The sequence below is a fragment of the Semicossyphus pulcher genome, unplaced genomic scaffold, assembly GCF_022749685.1.
Source record: "Semicossyphus pulcher isolate SPU_LCO1_2020_fin unplaced genomic scaffold, fSemPul1.0.p SCAF_9, whole genome shotgun sequence".
Taxonomy (NCBI): Eukaryota; Metazoa; Chordata; class Actinopteri; order Labriformes; family Labridae; genus Semicossyphus; species Semicossyphus pulcher.
The window spans coordinates 4275748-4301924 of NW_027211770.1; the positions used below are offsets into that span (position 1 = coordinate 4275748).

At 41.6% G+C, this 26177-nt stretch overlaps 1 protein-coding gene across 1 annotated transcript in view; it reads right to left on the minus strand.

The window, feature by feature from the left end:
• Nucleotides 1-26177, minus strand: part of ascc3 (activating signal cointegrator 1 complex subunit 3) — a 161421-nt gene that overhangs the window by 88748 nt on the left and 46496 nt on the right. The window contains exons 9-10 of the mRNA XM_069656234.1: nucleotides 13817-14020; nucleotides 10694-10834 (exon numbers count right to left, since the gene is read on the minus strand). Of these exons, the coding sequence (XP_069512335.1) occupies nucleotides 10694-10834; nucleotides 13817-14020 (345 nt within the window). The remainder of the gene's footprint in view (nucleotides 1-10693; nucleotides 10835-13816; nucleotides 14021-26177) is intronic.

Consider the following 26177-nt stretch of genomic DNA (forward strand, 5'->3'; position numbering starts at 1 on the left):
AGAGGTAGGCGCTCATCACATGACATGCCAGTTCCCCCAAAAGTGAAGCCAACACCTCTCCATCGCCCCCTGGGGGAGGGGCTGTTAGTTTAGGGAGCGCCTGATTTGATATGCAGAGGTTTCTACGGGCGGAGCATTTTAAACGCATCTTTATTTAATCGTGGAAGCCAAAATCCTGATCGGGATTAATATTCGATTAATTGTGCAGCTCTTGGAGAAATACAAATGTATTTGTATACAGCCTACGGGATGTCAGATGTATGGTTTTATGTGCTCTCAAATAACTTAATCAGAACAAATCATTTCATTATGTCTGCTAGGTTCAGGTAAGGAGGGCCATCTAGAATGTTAACGGAAGGCTAGCAGATGTGTTTTGGTATTAAGGTATCGGACTAGCCAGCTTTAGCTGCCATCAATCATGTGCACATTTACAATTCAACAGTGAAGGCAAAAGCTGCAGACTGTAAAATGCTGTCAAGGCAATGAAGATCTCAAGTACATGAGGTACTTCGGAAGATACTTTGAGGTACAGAGCTGGTATTTTTACCTAAACAACGTTACACAATAACCATAGACCGTAGCCTCTTGATTTTAAAAGTGAAGTCAATGCTGAAATGCCTTAAACCTGGATTCGTCCTTATGTCCAGCAGGGGGCGACACCACTGGTTGAAAAAAGCAGTCTGATTCTATAAAAGTCCATAAGTCCCTCCTGATTTATTCCCTCAATAAACATGTTCCTAATGAGTTTATGGTCTCAGTCTCTAGTTTCAAGTCTTCTTCAACACAGCCTGATGTTCATTTAGTCACTTAAAAACGGCCCACAAACTAAAAACTAATATACACGTTATGGTAACAACATAAGTCATACTCTGTTCATTTGTGTGCACAATTACGAATTTGAGATCAAAACGTAAGTCATTCAAGAGCATACGTAAGTTACTTGAGTAGAAAGTTGACTTATATTTCAGTATCACACCTGCCGGGCTCAGGTGGGAAGATTTAAAGTTATGTTGGACACGTTTTATGTTACTATAATAAGTGTAAGGGGGCTGATGAGATGCTGTGGTGGGGTCAGCATGTGCAGCCGTGCACTACACAGGCCATGACGAACCAACCGAACTATCAGCACTTACAGCTTCTAATTACTCCTAAAACTATTCTATTCTATCTGCAATGACTCACATGACATTTCAGTAATGACTTGCCTTTTATGGGTTTTATATTAACACTTTCTGTCATTAAAAGCTTTGTTCTCCAGTTTAAAAATAAAACGGAGGCCAAACTGGCTGAAACACATCAGCAGCTATTTCTCTGCATGTGACTTGACTTGACTTTCCTTCTGCCTTTCCAAGAGAACTGTCTGGCTGTGAGGCGGCTCCTTCTTGGATGTCATTAACTGATATTTCCTCTCTGGACGGAGAGGAAAGAGGGCCTGGAAGTCCCAGGATACCACCCACCCGCACACTGGCATCCACATGGCAGCATCCCTCCAAACCCGTTCAGTTTCCATGGTGACTATCGCAGCCATGGTGAGGGGAGGATGTGGGAGGAAGAGGTGGGTGGGAGGAACATGGAGTGGGGACGTTAGAGAAAGACATTTACTGGATTGTGAAATGTGATCAACTAACGGATTATTGAGGCAAGCAGTAATGAAAACCTAGTCAATGCTGCATTGTCATGCAAAACGGCGTGTGTGTGTGTGTGTGTGTGTGTGTGTGTGTGTGCGTCTCTGTGCTTTCTTATGCGTGATCAGAGGAATACCACTCACAATTAGCTTAATATAAGAAACAGGATAACAATGAGAACTGTTCTTTACATCTGGTTGGATGATGTTGGGGCTTAAAGAGCAGACAAAAACTAAATAATTCATTTTTAATAGAGAAAGATTAAGAGTCATAGACTGGTAGAAAGGTGCATCAGGCCCACAGTAGCCTGTTAGAACAAACTGAGGGCGCATTAACCCATTTCAAATGATTCTTGGCTGGCATGCTGAACAGACTAGCCTCCTGTTTCTGCTGGTTTTCAGCTCAAACACATTCTTTGAACATGAGTCATTGCTTCCTCCAGAGAGAGAGAGAACTACAGATCTTGCCATCGCAGCAATAAACATATTTTCATAAGATTGCATTTTTTTTTTTCCAAAAGCTGTTTTTGCCAATGTTAACAATCACTGCACCCTGGTTCCTTATCTAAAGTGATTCAAAGGTCTGGCGTTACCCTTACTGTTTACTCATTAAGAAAAACGCCTGAGCTAACCAAACAATTGTAGGTTGGATTACACTTGTGTTTCGAAGCTTTGCAGAGCCTACGTCGGTGCCTACTCACAGTTGTGAGCTTTCATGCTGTTGTGTCTGCGTCCACTGCAATTACACCGCCACAAAAACGTGGTGGGGTTTCTACGTCACTGTGCAGAAATGTTTTCAGGTTAAAAAAAAAATACAATAACACAGTGAGCCTACATACACTGAAACTGGTAATCGCCATTTGAGTTTAAGCTATATGTGGAAGCCAACAGGCTGTAGAAGACAAATCAGGCAAAACATGACACCGCCATCCTGTGCCAGAGTCGGGGGGGGATTGGGGGGAAACAATAAAAAGTCTTTAATCACCCTTTTCTTTAACTGATATGACAGATGTTGATGAAAGTTTTAAAAGTCCACCCTAAAGAGCTCCATTGTTGGAGTGTTACAGGTAAATGTAGACTCAGAAATCCAAACAATGCATTGTGCAGTATGATGTGACATGCATACTGATTAGTAAGGTTGGATCCAATTCTTATTGAGAAAGCAGAAAGAAAGAAATATATAAATATATCTAAAAATCTGTTCAGGTTTAACACAAACAGCCCTGCAAACATCTCCCAACTGCACCTGCTCATCAGCAGTCTGGAAAGCAGTGTTCAGCCTTATCATGAAAACAATGTCAGACTGAGTTATGAAGTCAAAAAAATAATACTTCAGAGTGCCTGGTGAAGCAGGTTTGATTCCAGCCCCTCGCTACATTTCATGCCCCGTCTCTCTTCCAACTTCTCCGGTCTCTCTTTGAATTTCACTATACAACAAAAAGAAAAACATGCCCTAAACAATATCGAGTCAAACTGATGAATAGTATGAATGTAATTCAATATCACTTTCATAAGAAACAAGATATGTAAGTCTCAATCTTACCACCTCAGCTTCCTTATACACAATGAGAGGTTATCATTGTGGGACACACTAAGATTACTGTTACGACACAAAGCAATTCCCCACTATCCAAAGAATGTTGGGATGTAACAATCCCATTTCCAGAGGTAAAAAAGATTCAAAATGATTAAAGTTTGTTACGAGTGGGACTTTTGATTGGACAAAAGAACTCCAACAAGTGCAAACATAGAGTAAAACAACACTGTGCATGACTTTGACTTTGTGCTGAGTATGCAGACACAGCCCTCACTTTGGTTATACACAGACCTGATGGCCCGTAGAAGCAGACCCGGTACTCCATATTCCCGCAGTACCCCCCACAGGACCCCCGGGGGACACGATCGTAGGCCTTCTCCAAGTCCACAAAACACATGTAAACTGGATGAGCATACTCCCATGACCCCCCCCAGCAATCCTGCAAGGGTCAAGAGTTGGTTCACTGTTACATGGCCCAGAATCTGCATTGTTCCTCCTGTATCCGAGGTTCGACGGTCGGCTGGAGCCTCCTTTCCAACACCCAGGACTAACCTTCCCCGGGAGGCTGAGTAATGTGATACCCCAATAGCTGGAGTACACCCTCCGGCCCCCCTTTTTAAAAATGGGAACCACCACCCCTGACTGCCATTCTATAGGCACTTCCCAAGACCTCCGGTCTAAAGCAGGGGTTCCCAACCCCCGGTCCATGGACCGGTACCGGGCCGTAGGTTGTTCAGCACCGGGCCGTGAAACCCAATAGATGTCTGTGACATTCTAAACATACATAGAGTCAGAACCGTCGAATGGGCTGTACGAAGTGTGCAACCACACAGGGCCTCGCGCCTCTAAGGACAAAAGTCGCCCAATTCAGCTGGAGAAGGCGCGGACCTGGCAACCCTGGCTTCGCATCCTGTGAAACTTTGATCGTGAACCCTGATATACTTTAACTGTGCGCAAAAAGACGGACGGATCGCAACGTAACTGATTCAGGTATGAGCATGAAAACACACACAGGTCTGCGTCATATCTGCTCCTCTCCTAATGTCTGTCTCCACCCAACGCGGCGTGATAACTCTGAGAAACCTCCGCGTGGATCACCTCCGGCTCATCTCAGTCCCAGCGTGTAGACGTATTTTATGCTTTATAAAGGGTTTTCATGGAAATACGGGACCGATCACAACGCTATTAAGTCAGGGGCAGAGCCTGAGAAACACACAGATCAGTCACTGCGCTGCTTCATTATAAACTGCTCACTGCTGGATCACATTATAAATTCAGATAAACTGCTAGGATCACACTATGGATCATACGGATCGCGCCGTCCCTCTCATCGGCTCGTCCCATATTAAAAAAAAACTTAGATGCAGTCTCCTCACTGAATAAATACAGATACGATCTGTCTGTATTTCCATGCGTGTGACCGTGATTTATGCGCATACGTGTCGTGTGTATATTAAAGATAACAGCACAGCCTCCAGTGTGCTATTGCTTTTATACAACAGTTCTAGAAGGAACAGCTTTCCTGCTCTCTTGTTAAATTGCTACAGTCATACCAAATGACAGTTTACTTGTGGAAATTAATGAAATGTATGAAACTACAGATCATCTCGTGTGATATTACAACTGTATGCTGTGTATTACTGTGTACAAGATGACAGGAGAGATATCAATGCACTTCTCATACATATACAAATTCACGAGTGGCATTAAAATGTATGTAATCTAACAGTTTCTTTAAATCCTTGAACATCCAACAATCTCTGATCCAAGAGAATTCTTACTGAGAACATCTGAGCTGCCTCCCTGTAGACACCCCATTCTCTATGTGGACTAAATATGGTGTCACTGATATACAGCATTCAAAAATCTGATCCTAAACAAAATTCTCGTACACTTATGACCACATTCGTGTGAGTAGCCAGTTGCCTGCTGTTAATCACCTATATGTGACTGTTTGTGTTTTACTCATCCTTCTATGCTTGTCTTAGTCGGTTGTTTTATGTAAAGCGTTGTGTATTGACCCTGAAGAAGGCCGCAGGACGAAACAAGTCAGTCTGACAATAGGTAAGCTCTTAATACAACAAGTATTGGTTGAGTTTTGATCCCTCTTGCCAGCTTTCATACACCTTGCGAGTGGTTGAAGTCCTGCCAGAACCCCCTCTCCACGCTGTACATCAAAAGCTCCTGATGAAAGAGGCAGTGAGGACTTTGAGGAGAGACAGAAGACAGCCAAGGTTACAGAGCGTGGCATCACTCGGGCCTGTTAAATGTGGACAGCCCTCTTCACTCACCACTTTGTGTAAACGCACTGACACTAACGTAGTCAGACCGAAGGCTAAGTGAAGAGAGAGAGTGCCGTGAATCTGACTAATCATTCTCTTTGTGAAATCTTTTCACATGCCATGATAGAAATGCAACTTTAATACACCTTCAGATTAGCTGGAATTGGCCTCATTTCATAGGAATAAACCCCAGCACCACCTGCACACACCAAGCCCAACCTTTCCTTTTTTGTATTCATAAGTCCCACAAGGCTTATAAACTTTAACTCTAAGCACTGCAATCTCTCAAATCCAAATTCTTTGGATTTAACAGATATGCATGTTTTCCCAACCTTCTCAGTCTTTCAGGCTGGATCTACCACCCTCGGCTTCCCTCTGAGCTGCAGGAGTCAGGTTCTCTCACTTAATATGTGCTCAACCTACAGCTTTCATTCCCTTTTTTTGGCCTCGTTATAATAAATCCATCCTCTTCTACATTACAGAAAGAAACTCCGGCACACCAGGCTTTCTCTCTGAGATAGCTGAGGTTCAATTCACAACAACGCAGAAGATGTATCATGCAAAGGCAGGAATGGATCCCAGAGTTTAATTGACCACTTACTGAGTTACATAGTTGTTGATTTATTAATGATCTGTATTTCCCCCCAAAAATACCTTTTCACTGTAGTTATTAGCAAATGTAACTCCAACTGGATTAATAGAGCATTCTGTGGTTGTTGCGATAACAATATAGTAATACAATATTGTATAGCGGACGCTGAAATTGCTATGTTCCCATTTTTCCTTTCTTTAATGAGGCTACGCCCTTTTTGTTTAAGACTTGAGTGTGTGCATTGAATGTCTGTTTGCTTCCGCCACTGCAGAGTTTCAGTCTTTGTGTTTCAGGAGGAAACTATGACAGCTGCCACGTTCGCAAAACCAAATGCGACTTTGCTCGTCAAGTAACAGGGCGGCTTTTGACCGCATGAAAAGGGAGAGCCAGCTCATTTAGACGAGGCTAACGCAAAATATTGGCCTCAAAGGACCCAATGAAACGTGGACATACATCATGAGGGCTCACCTATAGCTACCTTTCATACAGCAGAAGAAGCGTCTGTAGTTTTTGGGTGAGTTTCCAAATACAGTGGTGAAAGTACATAAATGCCTTACAGCTGCTGTTACACAAAACAAAACAGCTGAATTATACAACACTAACATCAGGAGAAGTTAAGTGATTTATCCTGGTCTGTGTAAGGTGATTACTTCACTGCAAAACGTAGTGAGTATTTGAGGCAGCTGTGTGGGATTGAGTTACATACAGAGCTTTAGCTATCTGAGCTTTTTAACATAAAGACAATAGACCCTTATACACTGTGTCAGTTCAAGGCGGGATTATCACGCCTCTGTTACGCCTCGTCTTTAATGTAAAACGCACAGAGGTGGTACGGTGGGGGGAAGGGGTTCTACCTCTGAGCCGGCATTGGAGGTGGTAACAGAGGCGAAAGGGCGTCAGTGTAAACGGCGTTGTTTGTTTACGAGGTGTGTGTGTTTTGTTTTCCGCAAGGCAGGAACACAGTGGGGCATAACAGCGGAGCGTCATTATGGCGCTGTGGCAGAACCGCCATAAAGACAGGGCCAATAACTACACTCATCGCATCAGGTAATGGATGTAAAACTAGTGCATGATATTATACATTATTTTATGAGATAGTGATAAAAAGTAATATTGCTTTCACTATCTTTTGATATGATGTTTAATATCATGCACTAGTTCTACATTCATGATCTGGTGCTGTTTTTAAGTGCTTATTATTATCACTGCAAATTACTTTCTGCTTACTTTTGTCTATAACTTATTGTAATATTGTTATTCTATTAGTCACTGTCTCTGTTGCATTTATACTATCTATTTTATATTTTACTTATCTGAGTTGATATTTGGTTATTAACTGTTATTTTTGTTCTGTGATTTTGGAGCAATCTGGAATCTTATTTTTAAGTTTTTTGTGTAAAAGCCATCTAGTAAAGAGAACACAATAGAGAATGCTTTGATATTCATCAGTATTGTATTTCATAATAAATAATAGTTAACAACATGAATAAAGAGCTCTTGTGTCGATAACTACATGATTTGTTAAAGTGCTCTGACGTGCAGAAATAAGCTCTCGTTTCAAACGTTTGATGGTAGAAAATGCAAAAGCTCCAGTTCTTCCTTCAGACTCAGATTCCCTGCTCTCTGCCTCTTTCTTATTCTGATGCAGCATTATCACCACAGACACTTTTTTGTCTTTACTACGCTGTAACCATGGTAACTACTACTAAGTGCAGACAGAAGTGCTGCTTTGAACATGAAACCTTGAGTGAGGAATCAGTAATTCTACTGAATGTGGGGAAAGTTAAGGCGTCTGGCGGCTTTCCTTACCTCCTCCTGTATAATACAAAAGATCCCACAGGCACATGCGAGTGATGACAAGTTATTGAAGGATGTCCATGAGTGTAAAGACATGTTACTTTTACACCTTTGATCCTTTCAAATAATATCTTTATTTTTTAAAGATTATTTTTTGGCTTTTGCCTTTATTTGGTCATTAGGTCAGCTGAAGAGAGACAGGAAGCTGGGGAGTAGAGAGTGGGGGATGACATGCACCACATGATCTGCAGACCAGGAGTCGACCTGGGATCAGTGCGTGGAGGACATTGCCTCTGTACATGGGGCGCCTGCTCTACCAACGAGCTAAACCAGCGCCCCTACAATAAAATGTTGAAACATAATTCCATTATTTTTAAACCTGGGTCCTATTTTAAGATACTTTAGAGTCTAAATGAGTAATAGATTCAGTAGATTTCTTCAGCATGCAGCTATGACACAGGCTGTAATGGCTGCAACATTACGCTTGAGTGCACAGACAGCCGACCACTGCCTTTACAAATATTTTCTTGGATCTAAATCGAATCATTTAAAACATCAATGTTGGGGTGCTCGTTTAGCTCAGTGGGAAGATACCATAGACTGTATGAATAATGGACGTAACCACCGTGACGTCGCCCATTGGTTCTTCGACTGTGTAAATGAAGCCGAAATATGGCCGCCGCCACGTTGGTTTACTGGAGCCTGAAGTGACCAAATTTGGATGAAAGGATGGAGCCGGAGAGGAGGGAGGGGTGTCTGATCCATTAGCTCGTAAATGAGCTGGTTTAACCACAGAGGAGATTCTGTTTGTTGTGACTGACTGCTGTTTGTTATCTATCAGGCTAAATAGGAAGCGGACTCGCCGCTCGCTCGCCTGGTGAGATAGCTGGGGGTGAACGACTTGTACTAGGAAACGTAAAGTAACCGGTCTTCTTATCACTATGGTCCACTGTGATCTCTCTGGGGAAAAGCCAACGACTTCTGACTCCTATTTACTGGCTGATGATTAATACAGGCAAACAAGCCAGAGAGTTAATAAATAAATACATCCCACAGAGACAGATTATTTGTCCAAATATGAATAAAAAAATCCCCAAAAGTCTTCAACAACACAAACAGGTGAAGTAAAGCTCAGTGTCTGTGTTGACGTCTAGCAGACAGCCAGCAGCTCCTACCTGTCACTCAGGTGAGCCGGCCCCTATAATTTAAGGCTTAATTTAGTTAAAACGGTAGTGTTATAAAAAATTCACCACCCGTAGAGTTATCTTGAACAAGAAAATTAGCTATGTTTTTTTGTACCAGCCTGTAAACATGTTTATATCTGCTGTAGAAATTGGCATTTTCCCATCTGCCATAATGTTATTTCTTGTTTTCTGGATCCTCAAGTGGACACTTGAGGAACTGCAGTTTTTTGCACTTCTGCATTGGCTTCATTTTTTCAACACCAGAGGTTGCAGCTTGGTAGATACAGAGTTAACAGTGCACAGCCCAGCGGCCACAGGCTCCACTTATGCCCTCAGCCTTTTGCTGCATGTCACCCCCCACTCTCTTCTCCCCATATTTCCTGTCTCTCTTCAGCTGTCCTGTCTAATAAAGGCAAAATGGCCAAAAGAAAATCTAAAATAAAAACACCAATGTCACACAATAATACAAACAGCTAACAAATCCAGTTTTTTGTTTTGTTTCTTGTTTAAGTGAAGGATCCTACTCTTTTAACAAAGGTAAAACTCTATTGGAAACATTTCTGTAATGTTGTCAGACAATTCAGCTCTTACAGACTTTCAACTTTTAGTGATGTACTTTTATCGGGCATTACATTGCAGCCTGTTTCACGACTGCCAGCTGAAGCTAGTCCAAAACTTTTGTACCTATTAGTCATTTCAACTCCACAATATGTTAAAAATAGAGCCCAGGTTTTTAAGTGCTGCAATTTTTCTTCAATATGTAATACAGCCTGACCAAGGAGTCTCTTTTGAGCTTCTTAAAAGTCTTTGAGCATCAGCCCATGTCTCTGCTGATTAGGTAACAAAAATGCTTTGTCAGACACCTGAGGATGTGTCTTCAGGTCGAGCCTCGTCTCCATTATATTAAATGTTCACCAGTGTTTTTTTGCTGAACGAACTGTCAGTTAACTCGCTCTTTATGAAGTCATTTTCACCAAATGTGTTTTCAGTTAATTAGAATAAAGAGTCGGCTGCAAAGTTGGTCTCCCGGAAAGCCGAAAGATTATATAGTTTTATTATTTAAAAAATGTCTTTCATTTTATTTTTTGGTTCCCATTCTTAAAAAAACTAAACAAAATAAGGTAACTAATCAAAACAGTAGTGGTCTGTTTTCAAGTAAAATAATTAAATGTTAATCAGTCATCTGTGGGAGGAAGCCGGAGAGCCCAAGTAGAGTAGTCTGTAACTAAAATATCAAGATGTGAATAAACATTACTTTTTAATACAGCAGATAATTCAGTCAGGGATATTAAACCTGCCAGGCTGTGTGCAGACAAACACACTCATGGAGACTCTTTTATCATCATTCATTTGTTCTCTAATTGAAGACAAGTCAAACTCATCGACAAGCAGCTGTTAATAAATTAGACATGAGGTTAAGTTACATGTGTGACCAGTAATTGGGAGAATAGTGACTGATGCTTCTGGAGGATCGATGATGAAATGGCCTTTAATAAATGTCATCATTTAATCCACTTGGGGGTGCTAGAGAACATCCTGAATAAGTGTAGCAGAGGGAAGCTGGAGGAGGGACTACTTTGTGTGCTATTAGTTTGAGCTATTATTTTGAGACATGACAGAACTCTCAGTCTGTGTGTGTGTGTGTGTGTGTGTGTGTGTGAGTGTGTGTGTGTGTACCTGCGTTCGTAGGATCTCTCCTTTGGTTAGCTGCATGTCTCCAGTGAGTTCTTTAACAGTGATGCCCAGTGGCTCCAAACGCTTACTGAAGTAATTAGTCATCTCAGCTGCCAAGGCCTTCATCGGAGCCACGTATATGATCTGCAGAGAGGGGGGGGGGGCATAGAGATGAATGGGAGAGAGTGGGGGAGTTTAAGATGGGGGTGTGGTTGAGATGTGGAGGGGGGCAGCACAGCAGAGTGGGACTGGAAGGACACTGTGGTGATAAATGAACAAACACAGGCGGGATCATTTGTTCACTGGCAACCTGCACAAATCACAATTTATTGAGAAATATGACGCCAGCCACCTGCATGGGTGAGCTTTAATGGTGATGTATGAAAAGTGGCCATTGTCACTGGCTAGCGGGTGTGTGTGTGTGTGTGTGTGTGTGTGTGTGTGTGTGTGTGTGTGTGTGTGTGTAAGCCTACATCAAAGACAACAAAGCCTTTTGGACTTGAATTTTTTATGTGAATGTGTTTTAAATGTTACACTGTGAGACGTGTGACTTCCATATCTTTTTTATCTTACAAGTGTTTCTGTATTTACTTTTGTGCATCAAAATGTTCAGGAGTTAACACTTAATCTAAAATCTGAAGAGCAACGACAAAGACAGACATGCATTAAGCAGAATCACAGTCAGAATCTGTGGGTGAAAGTCGTGCAGGTAAAGGTCTCATCATTTTGTTTTTGCCGCCTTATTTGATCCTTTAATTTTCAAATGAGTAAAGAATTTTAAACATTGTTACAGCTCTAAAGCTGAGCATTAAAGTCCCTAAAACCGTATTTCCAAGTCCATTTTTGAGTGATGGGGCTTGACAGTTTTTATTATTTTACTGTACAGATTTTGACGTCCTTAGTATTATCTGAGCGCTTTCCAAAGTGGGTGGGTCTTACAATTACCTGTATATGAATCAAAATATGATGACAGGTCGCTGTAAATCATATCTGATCAAGCCATCCCCACAAAGTCCTTTCAAACAGACTTTTCGTCACTATTTTTACATATTTTAGGATCTTCAGCAGACAGCCTAAAAACAGGGCTGTAACATAATCTCTGCAGAAATGCATCCAATCAAAGTACGTCTACCAAAACTGCTTTTGTTTACCACTGACAGGCTCAGATTGTTATGCTAACTGTTGGACAACATTATGGAGAGGATCCAAAAAAATGTAGACGTTAAAATAAAAATAAAATAAACAATAAAACAAACAAATAAAGGCAGCAGTAGATTGGAATAATACTGGTTACTGTTTTTGTCAATGGAGTCTGGTGGCTTTGAAAAGAGCGATGCAACAACTGTTTCTGGATTTTACAAAGCACCTTAGTCTTTAATAAGAATGTCGATCTCTGTAGGGATCCTTTTCTGTAACAGGATGACCCACTTAAAAAACACATGGATATCCTTTAAACTGAATCATCCCTTACACTATGACAAGGCAAGTTAATAAAAAATTAATAGTAAATAATCATTAGTAAAGAAAATGTAATCAACATATATTCCAAAACTGGAACTCCACTGTACAACTCCTTTGTTTTTAGGGTTAAGGTTTAGCATCTTCCAGTGTTTAAATAGACTTTCCTTTCAGCTACTGTAACTGTAACAAATCAGGAATTCATTAAATTGTCAATACCGATCCACCTAAAATGGCTGGATTAGCAGGACATCCTCTTACTGCAGGCAAGAATTTACTGCAGGTTCTGAAGGTAGAAGGCACAAAGGCGAGTTTCACAGTACAGGTGAGCTATATGAAACATAAAGCTCTGGAAAACATTAAGAGACCACTCAAATTTTTTAAACGCAGATGTGAACCACTGAAAACCTCCTGAATGTGATCAAGAGGAAGATGGACGTCACAAGCCAGCGAGCAAAGCCGAGCTGCTCCAAGAGCGGCCTAACGTCACCCAGCAGCACTGTGACAGACTGGAGGAGAGCATGCAGAGATGCATTAGTATTCTGCTGTTTAAGCATGAACTTGTTTACTTTGCATTATTCCAGCTCTGAAAAACATTGTTTGGTTTTCTTAACCAGTCGTCATTTTCTGCAGATAAAAGACCTCAATGAGAAGATTAGATCTGGAAGAGGAGAAATGTTGTTTACAATAAAGCAAAAGTTAGAAGTGTTTGACACAAACACAAACCTGTAAATAGGAGAACCAGAGAAGAACATGTTTTTGGAGTGGTCTCTTTATTTTTTTCGGAGCTATAAAATCCAAACCTGGATTTTTTCTTAATAGAAGGAAACTTTTACTGTTTATCTATTAAATGTTTTTTTGCAGATCAAGTTCTTTAATAAGGAGACTTCTTTTGATCCATTAAATTGGCACCAAAGGAAAATTTAAAAACTAACTTCATCAGTTGAAATGTGCTCTGCTGGTGGCCGATGGTTTCCCAGAAAACAAAATGTAATTCAGTACCTGAGATCCTTTATATTTAAATATAAGTTAACTCCATATAAGACATCTTTATAGAGCTGAGTATGAGCTTGATGAGGTTGTTGGCTGTACTATGACATTAATAATTTAATGTATATAACTGCATGTCGTTAGACTTTGGCAAATGATAAGTGCAAAACTCCCACCTACGGGCCAACAGCCCCATCTGATCATTTGAGACATACTTTCCCTAAAGAAATATCTCCTGTGCTCCTGTGATCAAGTAGCAATAATAGAGACCTAGAGAGCCTGAAAAATGGCTATCAGTGTCTTCCTGTCAGATTTTAAGATGCACCATTGCTCAACATGTAGTTCTGATCATTTTACACTAACGAAGAAACAAAAAGTTGAACAGAACTGCTGTGCAGTAAATCCAACTATCCTCGACATGAAACCATCAGAAAGCTTCCAAGCATCCAAATCTCTGAGGATTACATCTGAATCTCTGCATGGGGTGTGTGAGTCACGTCCACAGACTCTGGGGAGGAGGAACTGCAGAGACATTTAGCAGCTATCGCAGACATTCTGCAACATTACACACAAATCCTTTTAAATGTTGCGACTTCGCCAGACAGTCTCATTACAGTGAGTTCAGGTATAACAAGTGTATTATGAAATGTAACTGTTATTTGTGTGTTTGAGTCAGACCTTAAACTCATCCTTCTTGATGACGCCGCCGGGCTGCAGATGCTGGCGGATCTCGTGCAGGACGGTAAGCATGGCGATGTTGGTCTTACCGGCACCGGTTGGAGCACAGATGAGGAGGTTCTCGTTGGTGTTGTAGGCCGTCTCAAACACCAGAGACTGGATCCTGTTCAGACGCTTCATCCCCTTAAACACCAACTGCCCGATCTGAACAAACAGAGAGAAGGAAAGGAAGAATACGGTTTAAGATACTGTGTAACCTAAATACAGAAAAGTCTGTAATAAGTATAATGAGAACTAACCTGTTATAATAAACCTATCATTAATATGTTCTTATAAAGGTATGACAAAAAATAAAATCTGTGCTTTTTTAATTTGCTTTGAAGATACACTGAAGTTTTGAGAGAGCAGTTTCTCTTGGCAACAAGACTTTCTCCGGTGTCAAGTGTTTTTGCAGCTGCTCCAATTTGCATTGAGGGGTGTTGTAGAGCTGCACAATGAATCAAATACTAATCCCAATCATGATTTTGTCTTCCCACGATTTAATAAACATGACTGACGGTGATATTGACGTTTAAAACACTCCGCCTGTAGAAAACTCTGCTGCATTTCAAATCAAACGCTCCCTAAACTAACAGCCCCTCCCCCAGGGGGCGCTGGAGAGGTTTGGGCTTCACTTTTGGGGGAGCTGGCATGTCATGTGATGAGCGCCTACCTCGCGGCAGCAGTTTAGAGTGGACGAGTAAACAACAGAGACGGTCGGAGAGACTAAAGTCAAATGTGTGGAACAGAAGACGAAGAGCCGGTCCCCTGAAACGGCTCGTCAGCGCTTGTTTGGAGGTGTTTCAGGTTTGGGGCGAGTGATGTTAAGAAGAGCCCGACCAATGCTGGATTTCTCATTTCCTCATTTCCCATCATGCCTGCCGCCTAGTGCTGACTGAGCGGTTTAAGTTTTTAAGTTTGCCGTTTTAGGTTCCAAAATGCAAACAATGATATTTGTTAGTGCTTTTAATGTGTCTGTTCAGAACATATGTTAGCATATGTTGGTAACTGTAATTTTTGAGCTGGTGGACAGTTGTAACCATGAGTGAGGAGGCTGTTACATTTCTTGAGTCCAGCTGTATTTCATATGAAGAGCTATGGGCCTGACCCATGTGCTGAAAATAATCATAGTGTCCTCTGTTTGTTAATAAACACAATGACACTGCCTTACACTTGACCAGGCATCACTTGATGTTTTATATTCTGCTAAAATGTATGTAATATAGAGATGTCAACTCTCGTTCACTTCAGTGACCCGGATCTTCGGATCTCGTTCAGCTGAACGATTCGTTCATTACATTCGTTCACCAGGTCGTTCAGTGACATTTCCGGTTTACCCGTAACTCACTCACTCTCACTCGTTCACGAAAAATACGGCTCCCATTGCATTACTGGTCTACTTGGCCCAACTTGCCCATTACAAAACCTTCTGACATTATAATTTCTAAATAAGTAAATAAACATAGTTTAGTTTGTGTTCATCTGTCAGTGGTTTACACATCTGTGAATTGACCTGTATACACAGATGCACCTAATCGGTTCGCTCGCTTCGTTCAGTGAACGAGAATGATCTTCGTTCAGTGAACGAGAGCGAGGGAGAGACAGAGAGAGAGAGAGAGACGATCGGTCAAGCGATACGTTCAGTCGTTCTCCTAACCAATGATGGTGATTTGATACATTAGATGTGATACAAACAGCCCTCCTCTGAAACGCAATTGGCTCGTGCTAACATCAATCAGTCTGGTTTCCTAAAACAAGAAGTGGGGAGCCGCGAGCGGAGCCAAGTGAACGAAAGGAACGACTTTGATGCATGAAAGTGAATGGATCATTCCGTTCACTGAAAAGATTCGTTCTTTTTGAACGAATCGTTCAGGACCGAAACATCTCTAATGTAATAATATCTGAGCATATCAGAGGACATATTCGCCGATACCAATATATCTGCGATATGCCAATATCAGTCAATAAAATCAGCTAACCAATAGATCGGTTGGGCTCTAATGTTAAGCAAGAGACAATCAGCAAAGAGGTCATGAAACATGCGTCTGCCCCGCAAAGCAACACGACTAACTAAAGTTGTACATGAGCCTGAATGCAGCACAACATGGAGCTGCAAGCGTTTCTCTGTTTATTTAAATGCGAAATTACATTAAAAAGAAATGTCCCTAAAATGAACTAATAATCGTGATTATCATATTGGCAATAATCCGTCAGCACTAGGGTGCCATGATCTTGATAACTGGAAAACCCTCCTCCCTCCCTGAAGCTACTGGTGTTTTGTCCTCCCTGTGAGACCCTATAATGACCACGTATACATGCACAAAATATTCCAAAAAAGAAACCGTTGCTACTAAGCCACTTACAAGATGAATATTCTACTGATATTCCTGTTTACATGACGCCGTACATCTTGTGTTTAACCCCAACCTCCCACACCGTTGGCTGGTCGGTTTGTTTACAACGCAGAGATGACTGTAGACAGGCAAGAGGCCGTGTGTCACAAACTGTAGTAAAAACCCAACTGAGATTAATATTCGGATCGTGCTGTACACATGTCTCCCTGAACTTGAACTATAGAACCATATCCCACATGTCTTCATCAGAGAATGAGCCATTTATACGGCCTCATTCAGGATATCCACACAGAATTTAATTATTGGCAGACACTGTTCCAATCAAAAATCCAAATTGAATATGTACCAGTAAACCAGTGTGGAAGTTAAACTTCATCATAGATTCACAACTGTTGGCGTCCTCTCTGATAAAACCTGACTGCAGAATCTTGGACGGAATGTGCTGACATGAAGTCGGACAGGTGATCAGTTACACGTGTCAGTGACTGAATGGCTGTGTAAGAGGGGACTGCTCAGAAAGTGGAGCATCAGGAAGCATGAAGGAGGAGAAAATGTGTGTGGTGGGATCCGCTGTCACTCAAGATGCCCTCCGTCTGCCTTCACTATGGCAACAGAGTGCGGGTGATGGCCCTCAATCTCACACTGCCTCTGATAAGTAGAGAAATGGCCACTGTGAAGGACGGGAGGTACTCACACACACACACACACACACACACACACAGACAGACAGACAGACAGACAGACACAGGAGTAAACACACTGACACACGCTGCACATACAGAGGAGTAAAAACATCCAGCTGCTGCTCAGGTGAATCAGAATGTATTCAAACCAAAAACATGTTTAGAGACAGCATAAAAATGTGATATATTTCTGCTCATGGCACAGATGTAGAATTAAGTAGTGAGGAGAGTACAAGTCATACAACACAGGGGTTACCATTCAATACATTGTGCATTGTAATACTGTTTTAAGCCAATATCACTGCTTTAGTGAAACGTGAGCAGCGGAAGTCACATTTTCCTCCGTCTCTGAAATATAATATTAGATAACAGAATGTTTTCTAACACCCCGACAATGCAGGAACGTTAGCTTTAAGCATATTAAGGGCTGTTCAATCTGTTCAGATAGAAAAACAGGTAGATACAAATTTGTTCTACAAAATGATTGTTAATCAAAATAAAATAAGGAATTTAAAGTGCTGTACTTTAAAGTGCTTTGCTCAAAGGACACAGTTCACTGCAGCTAATGCCTGGCCCACACTAAAACATGTTTAAATTGTTAACCTTCACCAACAAGTCCCACTCTCACAGCTGGAAATCTCACTAAATCTCTGGCGGTCAAACGAGACTTCAGAGTAAACAAACATGGCGGCTGATGGGCAGGAAGAATTGCTGATGATAGTTTTTGGACTTTTTACTGAAAATTCAGGAAGAAAAAAGAACAAACTGTGGATGAAGTGGTGGCGTGAACACGGGCTGTACTTTATGCTGCATGTTTGATTTTGTCGCCATGGCGGCAGTTGTTGTGCTTCCTGCTTCAGTCAGCTTGCTTCCCCATTGGCTGTTGTTTGGTTCCACGTGACGATCCACAGAGACCGTGCTCGGCTTTCTTAATTTAATTTTTTAATTTAATGGATTTCTTAATTTTTAATTTCTTAGGCGGCAAGGTGGTGCAGTGGTTAACGATGTCGCCTCACAGCTAGAAGGTTCCTGGTTTGAATCCCAGTTCAGACGTAGTTGGCCTTTCTGTGTGAAGTTTGCATGTTCTCCCCGTGCATGCAGGGGTTCATTGGTGACCCGTAGGTGTGAGTGTTTTTCTGTCTCTATGTGTCAGCCTGTGACTGACTGGTGACCTGTCCAGGGACCCTGAGACTCTGAACAGGACAAGCGGTACAAATAATGGATGTATGGAAATTCCAAAACACATACTGTATACTGTAAAAGCATTTTGGATTCACTAATACAATTCACTGCTTGTGTTTGCATATTTGCAGGTGAGTGCAAGTACAGTGAGTTTATAGAGGGAGGGAAGGAACAGTGTGAAATTTTAGAAAATAATGCTCCTTCAAGTTGACACTGCTGACTTGCAGAATCAAAATACATTTATTATATTCCAAATGTTTTGGTAAAATAAAATATTGAGCGATAAAAGCTTTTGTGAGAAGACATAAATTGGTCATCTCTAATCTACGTGTGGCCTGTAGGGGAAAAAATTATAGGAGGAAGATTTTTTCTCTACAATACAATCTTTTTTATGCCTTAATAATACTGGTCCATGCTGTTATGGTCAATCAGACCAGCAGTTTGTTTTGAGCATTGTAAGTCTTGTGTGATGCCTCCATTTCCATTCATGCAAACGTGAATGTAAACATAAGGATGGCTGAAACGTGTCCACTGTTGGTGTTGTTTAATCCGGACTGACCATCACTGAGAATAAAGCAGAGTAACAGTGAAATTCAGATGTAAACAAGATGCAGTGGAATCCCATACAACAGAGGTCACTGTAGTTCCAGGTGTGTCTCTACCTCCATCTCTATTTTGTTCATATTTTTATGCTCTCTCTGCCTCCTCTTCTCCCCCAGTGAGGCTGGTTGAGGATGCCTTAAGCTTAGACAGCAGTATTATTTATTCAAGGATTCATTAGAAGTATGTCATCACTTTCCTCTTCCCCTCGTTTCGCTCCAACACTCACAGAAAGAAATAATTAAAGAGTGCATGTCAGGCGAGGATATGTGGGGTGCTGTTCGGAAGTTGGCCCCTGCAGCCCAGTAGGGAGGAAGAAGTTATTAATGCATCAAAGAGCAACTTTATCAGAGTCCACTTAAGCTGGGAGGAGTGAATGGATGCTGTGGTTTCAGCTAGGTGCTGAATGGGGGCTTCCGATTAGCTTAGCACAGCCTCCAATTTATACATGTGATGGTTTGGCTGTTTTGTGTTACATGTAGACTCTTTAATACCAGCAATACCCAATGTAAGGAAACCTGTAAGTTATTTTCTACAGGATGAACCTTTGAAAACAACTTGCAACACCTCCAGCTGGCAAAAGCGTTCCTGTCCTGTCTGAAAGGATCCACGATCAAAGAGCTCAGAAATGATGTCTAAAAGGTTTGTTTCCATTTGTTTTCAGGTCTTCAGCAACCATTAAGCAGTAAATGTGCCATTTCTATGCTTTACCCTCTCATCTCTATTTACAGATTCTGTCTGTGTGGGACCAGATTTTAGTACGGGAAGTGTTTGAAAGAAAAACAAGGGGCGGAACACAATCCACCATAAAGACATCCCTGCTCCCATCTGCGGTCATCTGACAACAATTTAGCTTCTTATGAATCTCTATAAACAGACATCTGCATGTTACTGCAGCTTACAATCCGTTCTCTCAACCTCAACTCCATTTTCACTTCTCAATTTGCTTGTCAGACTGTAAACAATGCAGTGCACAGAAAAGGAAGTCCGAACTAGAAGTCCTTAATCGCTGACTGGCTACACCGGAAGCCCTGAAAACAGCCCTTGTACAACATTCTGTTGTTCTTCACTTTGGCTGCTCACTTTGCCTTCATCGTCAAGAAGCAAACAAATGATCTAGTGTTTTGGGGGGCTTTTTGCTTGTATTCAGTGAAGGTTGGAATCAAACCTGTGGTATTGTGATAAGGACTAACAGACTAACAAATAATTCAGTTTTTTTAGGAAAAGTTAACTCGTACCCTCACGCGCCACAGCAGTCAAAAAGTTCTGTAAAGCTTCTTGGAGGTGAGTTCATGTCCTTTTTCTCCATTTCAAAACGTGATGGACAATAAATTGACGAGTGTCAGTAAAGCCATGTTTCATAGGGGCCCAGGATATCAGAGATTAAACCAGCCGTTATTAAAAGGTTTCATATATAAAACAAACACATTAATTAAAGATTTATTTGAAACTGGAAACTTTATATCAGTTATTGTGTCCATTTTCTGTTCGATAAAGAACTATCCTTTTACTTATCTGCATCCTTTATCAGGTTTTGTGAAAGATGTCATCATCAGCTGCTTTCAAATGGAAGCTGTCTGTTTATATTTTCTCCCCAATGTGTAATAACCTGTGTAGGCTGAATATGAATCTCCTACTTAAAAGTGAAGAAGTGTTTAAGGGACAAATGGCTCACAGATCTAAAGAGAGGAAAGTTTACGTATTATGGATGCAAATTTAATTCAATTGGTGCAACTGTTGGACTGGTGGAAAAAGTTCTTTTTGTGTGATAAATGAGACCCAACATTTACTTATACTATATGTACCACCTACAGCTGCCTGACAGCAGCTTGCAGTGTGAACACAGTCGGGCTCTTGGTTCTTCAACATACCTTTATATCTCAAACTGCACTAACTGAAGGTACAGTACAGATGATACTGAAGCACATCCTCTTCGTAATGACTGCAATGACTTCTTCTGCGCTCTCTGAACTGAGCTGGTAGCTCCAGTCTCCTCCTGTCTACCCAATTATTTCCCCTAAGGCCAAGTGCACCAGGCTCCTGCTTATAAATATTCATTTTGGAATCATGGACCACTGAGCTTCACCCTATTTTGCGAAGGCTCTGCACACTCGTTCCCGTGTCTCTGTGGTGACCAGAGAGGCACAACAATCACTTGAGCGGCTGGCCCTCATTTTGATTTATCGACTTTGTCTGTTTGTAACAAAAAGCCAGTGTCCCCACACTCCTTAAACATGCTAATTCATGCAAATGTATGCCTAGCCCCAGTATTCACCTTGAGGTAAAGCATACATGTTGTAAATAGAAATTTGCCATCATTTAATGATCTTTGGAAATCTTCAGTGCTTTTTTATTCTCTCCTTAAAACCTCTCTGGCTTCATTCTTATGTTAATGTATGCACACACATCTTCCAATTGGAGATCCAGCTGTGCCCGCCAAAACTTGTCTCGGGGGTGTGATGGCAGGGTGGTGGGGAGGTAGTTACCGTACTGCAATGGACATTATGCAGCTGTTAACATATAGGAGCGACCCCGCTTTGATGAAAACATGCTCATCAAGACTTTCAGCAGCCAGAAACAGTGATACAACTGTGCTAAAACTTTTATGCTCTAAAGTGCTCTTCCTGCACGATGCAGGTATGAGCAGCTCATTATCTCCAGTATTTATAAAGAACAAAGAATAGTGCCTTTGTCAGTTTGATTAGGAATTTCAAAATTGATATGAATTTATAAAAATCCAGGTGAATATGGCCTCAATTCCACAGTGCACCACTGCATCAGTTTTCAGCTGCAGAGCAGTCACCTGAGCTGATAGAGGCAATTTAGTTATTGCTGGTTATTCCACCAGATGCTCTGCAGTTTGTCTAAGAAGCGTCCCAGAAACGCTCAGCTAGGCTAGAGATATGGGTCTAGTATATTTATGATGGAGCTACTGTATGCTCCTGTCAAGCTGCACAGAGCAGAGGAGCAAGGCAGGAAGTCAGACACAGGATAGCAAAGTGAATCCATTCAGTATTCAGAATGAAACGCACCATGCAAACACCTGATTGGTTATCACAACAGCATATCAACATTTGACCACACACCTTATATTAAAATCAGAAAAGATTTAATTTTCAAAAAGTAACAAAATCAATATGTTTGAGCGAGGTTCAGAGTAAGAGCAGTCAGGATGCTCCGCTTCCGTAATGGTCTTTGAGGGTTTGAAGGCATCATAGATTCGTGCCCTGTGCCCAGACTTGGGTGGGAATTTCAGGATAACTCACGATACAATACACCCACGATAACGATAATATCGTGATACAGCATTTCTGCAATTATTGATATATTGCAAAACAATAATGATACATCACGATATCTGATTAACTTCTTCTTCGGCCAATTCATTTCCGTTCTCGTTACCCTCATTCATGTCATAAGTGCCACTGCGAGGAGTCATGAAGCAGTGATGCAGTGTATCACAATCACAGGGAAATCTGCTGAGAGTTATATATTTGTAAATTAAAATATTGATATCGACAACTGTATTGCCCGAGTCAGGACGACGATATATTGCTGTATCAATATTTTGCCCCATCCTTAATCTGACTATTAAAATACTTTTTACTACTTGTTTCTTTTTTTTATATTAACGGGACTGCTAATGAGCAGCACAGTGAGCACACCGCTCTCTGTGTTCCCATCATTTTACTCTCTCAGTGGATAAATCAGATCTTCAGCTTCTTTAACAGTGCAGCAGGAAATAACCTTCACAACGAAAAATCTAAGCCGTTAGACAAGATCCTGAAGAGCAGCCTCAACGATCAGTGTATGCATGCGTTTGTGACAAGGTGGGTAAAAGTGTTCTGAGAGGTCAGAGGGCTAAAAAGCACCATAGGGGTCCGGTCTATGGAGCTAAAACTAAAAATAAGCCCTTTGCTTAGACGTTTTTTAGCTCTTATTTCATGTATAAACTGTGTGTTGGTTTCAGGTATGAAGTCCAGCAGCCTTGTTACTGAACGTGTTATAGAACAGAGAATGTAGAATAATCCATTTGATGAATGGCTTTAGTGCATTTACTAAAACCTGAGCTATATTTCCATAGTTTTGGCAATTGTTCCATCAGGTAATGATCATATTATAATCACAGAATGCCTCTAATAATAAGTCAAACAAACAGGCAGACTTAGAGCCAGGAAGTTGACTTTACCAGGCAAGTTGCCAACATCAAAAACTGTTACTTAAATTACTTTGACGGAAATTTATAATAGGGATGCACGATATTGGATTTTTGGCAGATAACCGATATGCCGATATTTTCCAACCCTTTTTTCCGATCTTGATACCGATATATTCGGCACATGTTTTTTTCCACCAAATTACAGAGAACGTCAAGTCTCCCCTGTGGTGGAATTGATATCATGCCTACTCTACAGTGCTGTACACATTCACTGGGCAAGATAAGAAAACTACTTACATGCAAATATATATGCCATATTGTACATAACGTAAGTGTAACATTTTCTTTCAAATAAAACTGAAAAAATAAGCTATTTTGGGGGAATCATCGAGCATTTAGACATTTGTTTTATCGGTGGAAAATATCGGCAGAAAAATGACATATCTGCCAATGTTGATCATATCTTGCATCCCCTAGAATTAGAAACTCAACAAGCTCATTTGTTCTTCTTTTTCCCCAAATTCCTGCACACCATGTTGGGCTCCAGTTACAACAATCTCTACAACCAAAATCCACTAAAAGCGGACCAGTTCTGACAACCATCTCGTTGCTTCTGGCAGATTAAGCGTCATCACTGAAGCTGAATGATCCTGGCTCCGTTCAGCAGAAAGCGTCCAAGGCCCCAGCATTTAAAACATCAAGTGAAAGCTCTGCTGGATATTAGAGGCCCATACACATCTGTGGTCAAGCTTTCAGCAGCAGGGTTAAATAAAGTTAGTAATGAGAGCAGCTGTTGAAGTCTGGGGCAGAACCAATCTTTAAAACCCAGCTGGCTCCTGCAGGACATTTTCAGGAAAATACTCGCGTGATGACCGATCTCTGGCTGTTTACGCAGACAGATAGACCGAGTGAATGTTTCTGTATGTATGTGCATAAGATGGAGCCCATCAGCCCGTCTTGGACCAGCGCTGAGTGGGATGGAAGCTGACAGGCTCATTAACACAGTGGATACACAGCCTACGGCCATATGGGCAAACTGGGAGGACTGGGAATATCCTGCCAATCCAGCAGCCACTTAAAACACACTAATTGGACACCAGTGTGGTCCGTATCCAGTGGAATCCCTGCCTATAGGTTTAATAGTGAAACTGAGGTGGCCACAGACTGGTTTGGGTTGCTGCTGTGTTGTTATTGTGTGTTTACTGTACGAGTCACTTTATGAGCCCTAAACTAATTAAATTCCTCTGTGCATCAGTAATGGGAAGCTAAGAGATATAATTGTTGTCATTTTCATGCCATCCTTTTAATTACTTTCTGGTTCCATTTCATTCCATTTGAATTGACAGCCTGATCAACTTTTAATTGCCAGTTTTTGCTAACAGCTTATCAGTCTGCTCCAAGCCTGCATGCAGAGTACTAAATGACCTGGCCAAACACACCCCCACAAACACAAACACACTGACACACAGTCAATCCCAGAGCCAATCCTATGGATCCCTGTGCACGCCGAGCACACACATGCACACAAACCCTCCACACCAGATGCATGCTGGGGTCTGACAGAGTGAGATGCAGCAAACAGGAGGACCATTCATTTAGCTACATCCAGCAGCAGCAGGATGAAGAGGGGGAGCTGGGGGTTAGGACAGAGATAGCACAGAGTGAGGTAATCCATCATTTTATCCTCAAGTACCTTATGAGGAAGCACCGAGAGCCACTGAAGCCCCCAAAACCTCAGACAAACACAAGAGAGCCCCCCAACAACATCGCAGTCGTATTTATAACTCAAACTGTAACGGTTTACCATCTAACTTAGTGATAGTATAAGGATATACAGTACATACAATTGATTCTTACACTACGATAATTTTCACGCTACTCAGTTCTCTCCAATAAATCTTTTTAAAGTAAAACATTTCCTTTGAATGAATCCTACAACCTGCTCTTTGTTCTTCCTGTACTGTACTTTCAGTTTGAACTTATTGCACTGGAAGTAATTGCTATATAATTGTGAAATATATACAGTGGGGCAAAAAAGTATTTATTCAGCCACCAATTGTGCAAGTTCTCCCACTTAAAAAGATGAGAGATGCCTGTAATTTTCATCATAGGTACACTTCAACTATGAGAGACAGAATGGGGGGAAAGAATCCAGGAAATCACATTGTAGGATTTTTAATGAATTAACTGGTAAATTCTTCGGTAAAATAAGTATTTGGTCACCTACAAACAAGCAAGATTTCTGGCTCTCACAGACCTGTAACTTCTTCTTTAAGAGGCTCCTCTGTCCTCCACTCATTACCTGTATTAATGGCACCTGTTTGAACTCGTTATCAGTATAAAAGACACCTGTCCACAACCTCAAACAGTCACACTCCAAACTCCACTATGGCCAAGACCAAAGAGCTGTCAAAGGACACCAGAAACAAAATTGTAGACCTGCACCAGGCTGGGAAGACTGAATGTGCAATAGGTAAGCAGCTTGGTGTGAAGAAATCAGCTGTGGGAGCAATTATTAGAAAATGGAAGACATACAAGACCACTGATAATCTCCCTCGATCTGGGGCTCCACGCAAGATCTCACCCCGTGGGGTCAAAATGATCACAAGAACGGTGAACAAAAATCCCAGAACCACACGGGGGGACCTAGTGAATGACCTGCAGAGAGCTGGGACCAAAGTAACAAAGGCTACCATCAGTAACACACTACGCCGCCAGGGACTCAAATCCTGCAGTGCCAGACGTGTCCCCCTGCTTAAGCCAGTACATGTCCAGGCCCGTCTGAAGTTTGCTAGAGAGCATTTGGATGATCCAGAAGAGGATTGGGAGAATGTCATATGGTCAGATGAAACCCAAATAGAACTTTTTGGTAAAAACTCAACTCGTCGTGTTTGGAGGAGAAAGAATGCCGAGTTGCATCCAAAGAACACCATACCTACTGTGAAGCATGGGGGTGGAAACATCATGCTTTGGGGCTGTTTTTCTGCAAGGGGACCAGGACGACTGATCCGTGTAAAGGAAAGAATGAATGGGGCCATGTATCGTGAGATTTTGAGTGAAACCCTCCTTCCATCAGCAAGGGCATTGAAGATGAAACGTGGCTGGGTCTTTCAGCATGACAATGATCCCAAACACACCGCCCGGGCAATGAAGGAGTGGCTTCGTAAGAAGCATTTCAAGGTCCTGGAGTGGCCTAGCCAGTCTCCAGATCTCAACCCCATAGAAAATCTGTGGAGGGAGTTGAAAGTCCGTGTTGCCCAGCGACAGGCCCAAAACATCACTACTCTAGAGGAGATCTGCATGGAGGAATGGGCCAAAATACCAGCAACAGTGTGTGAAAACCT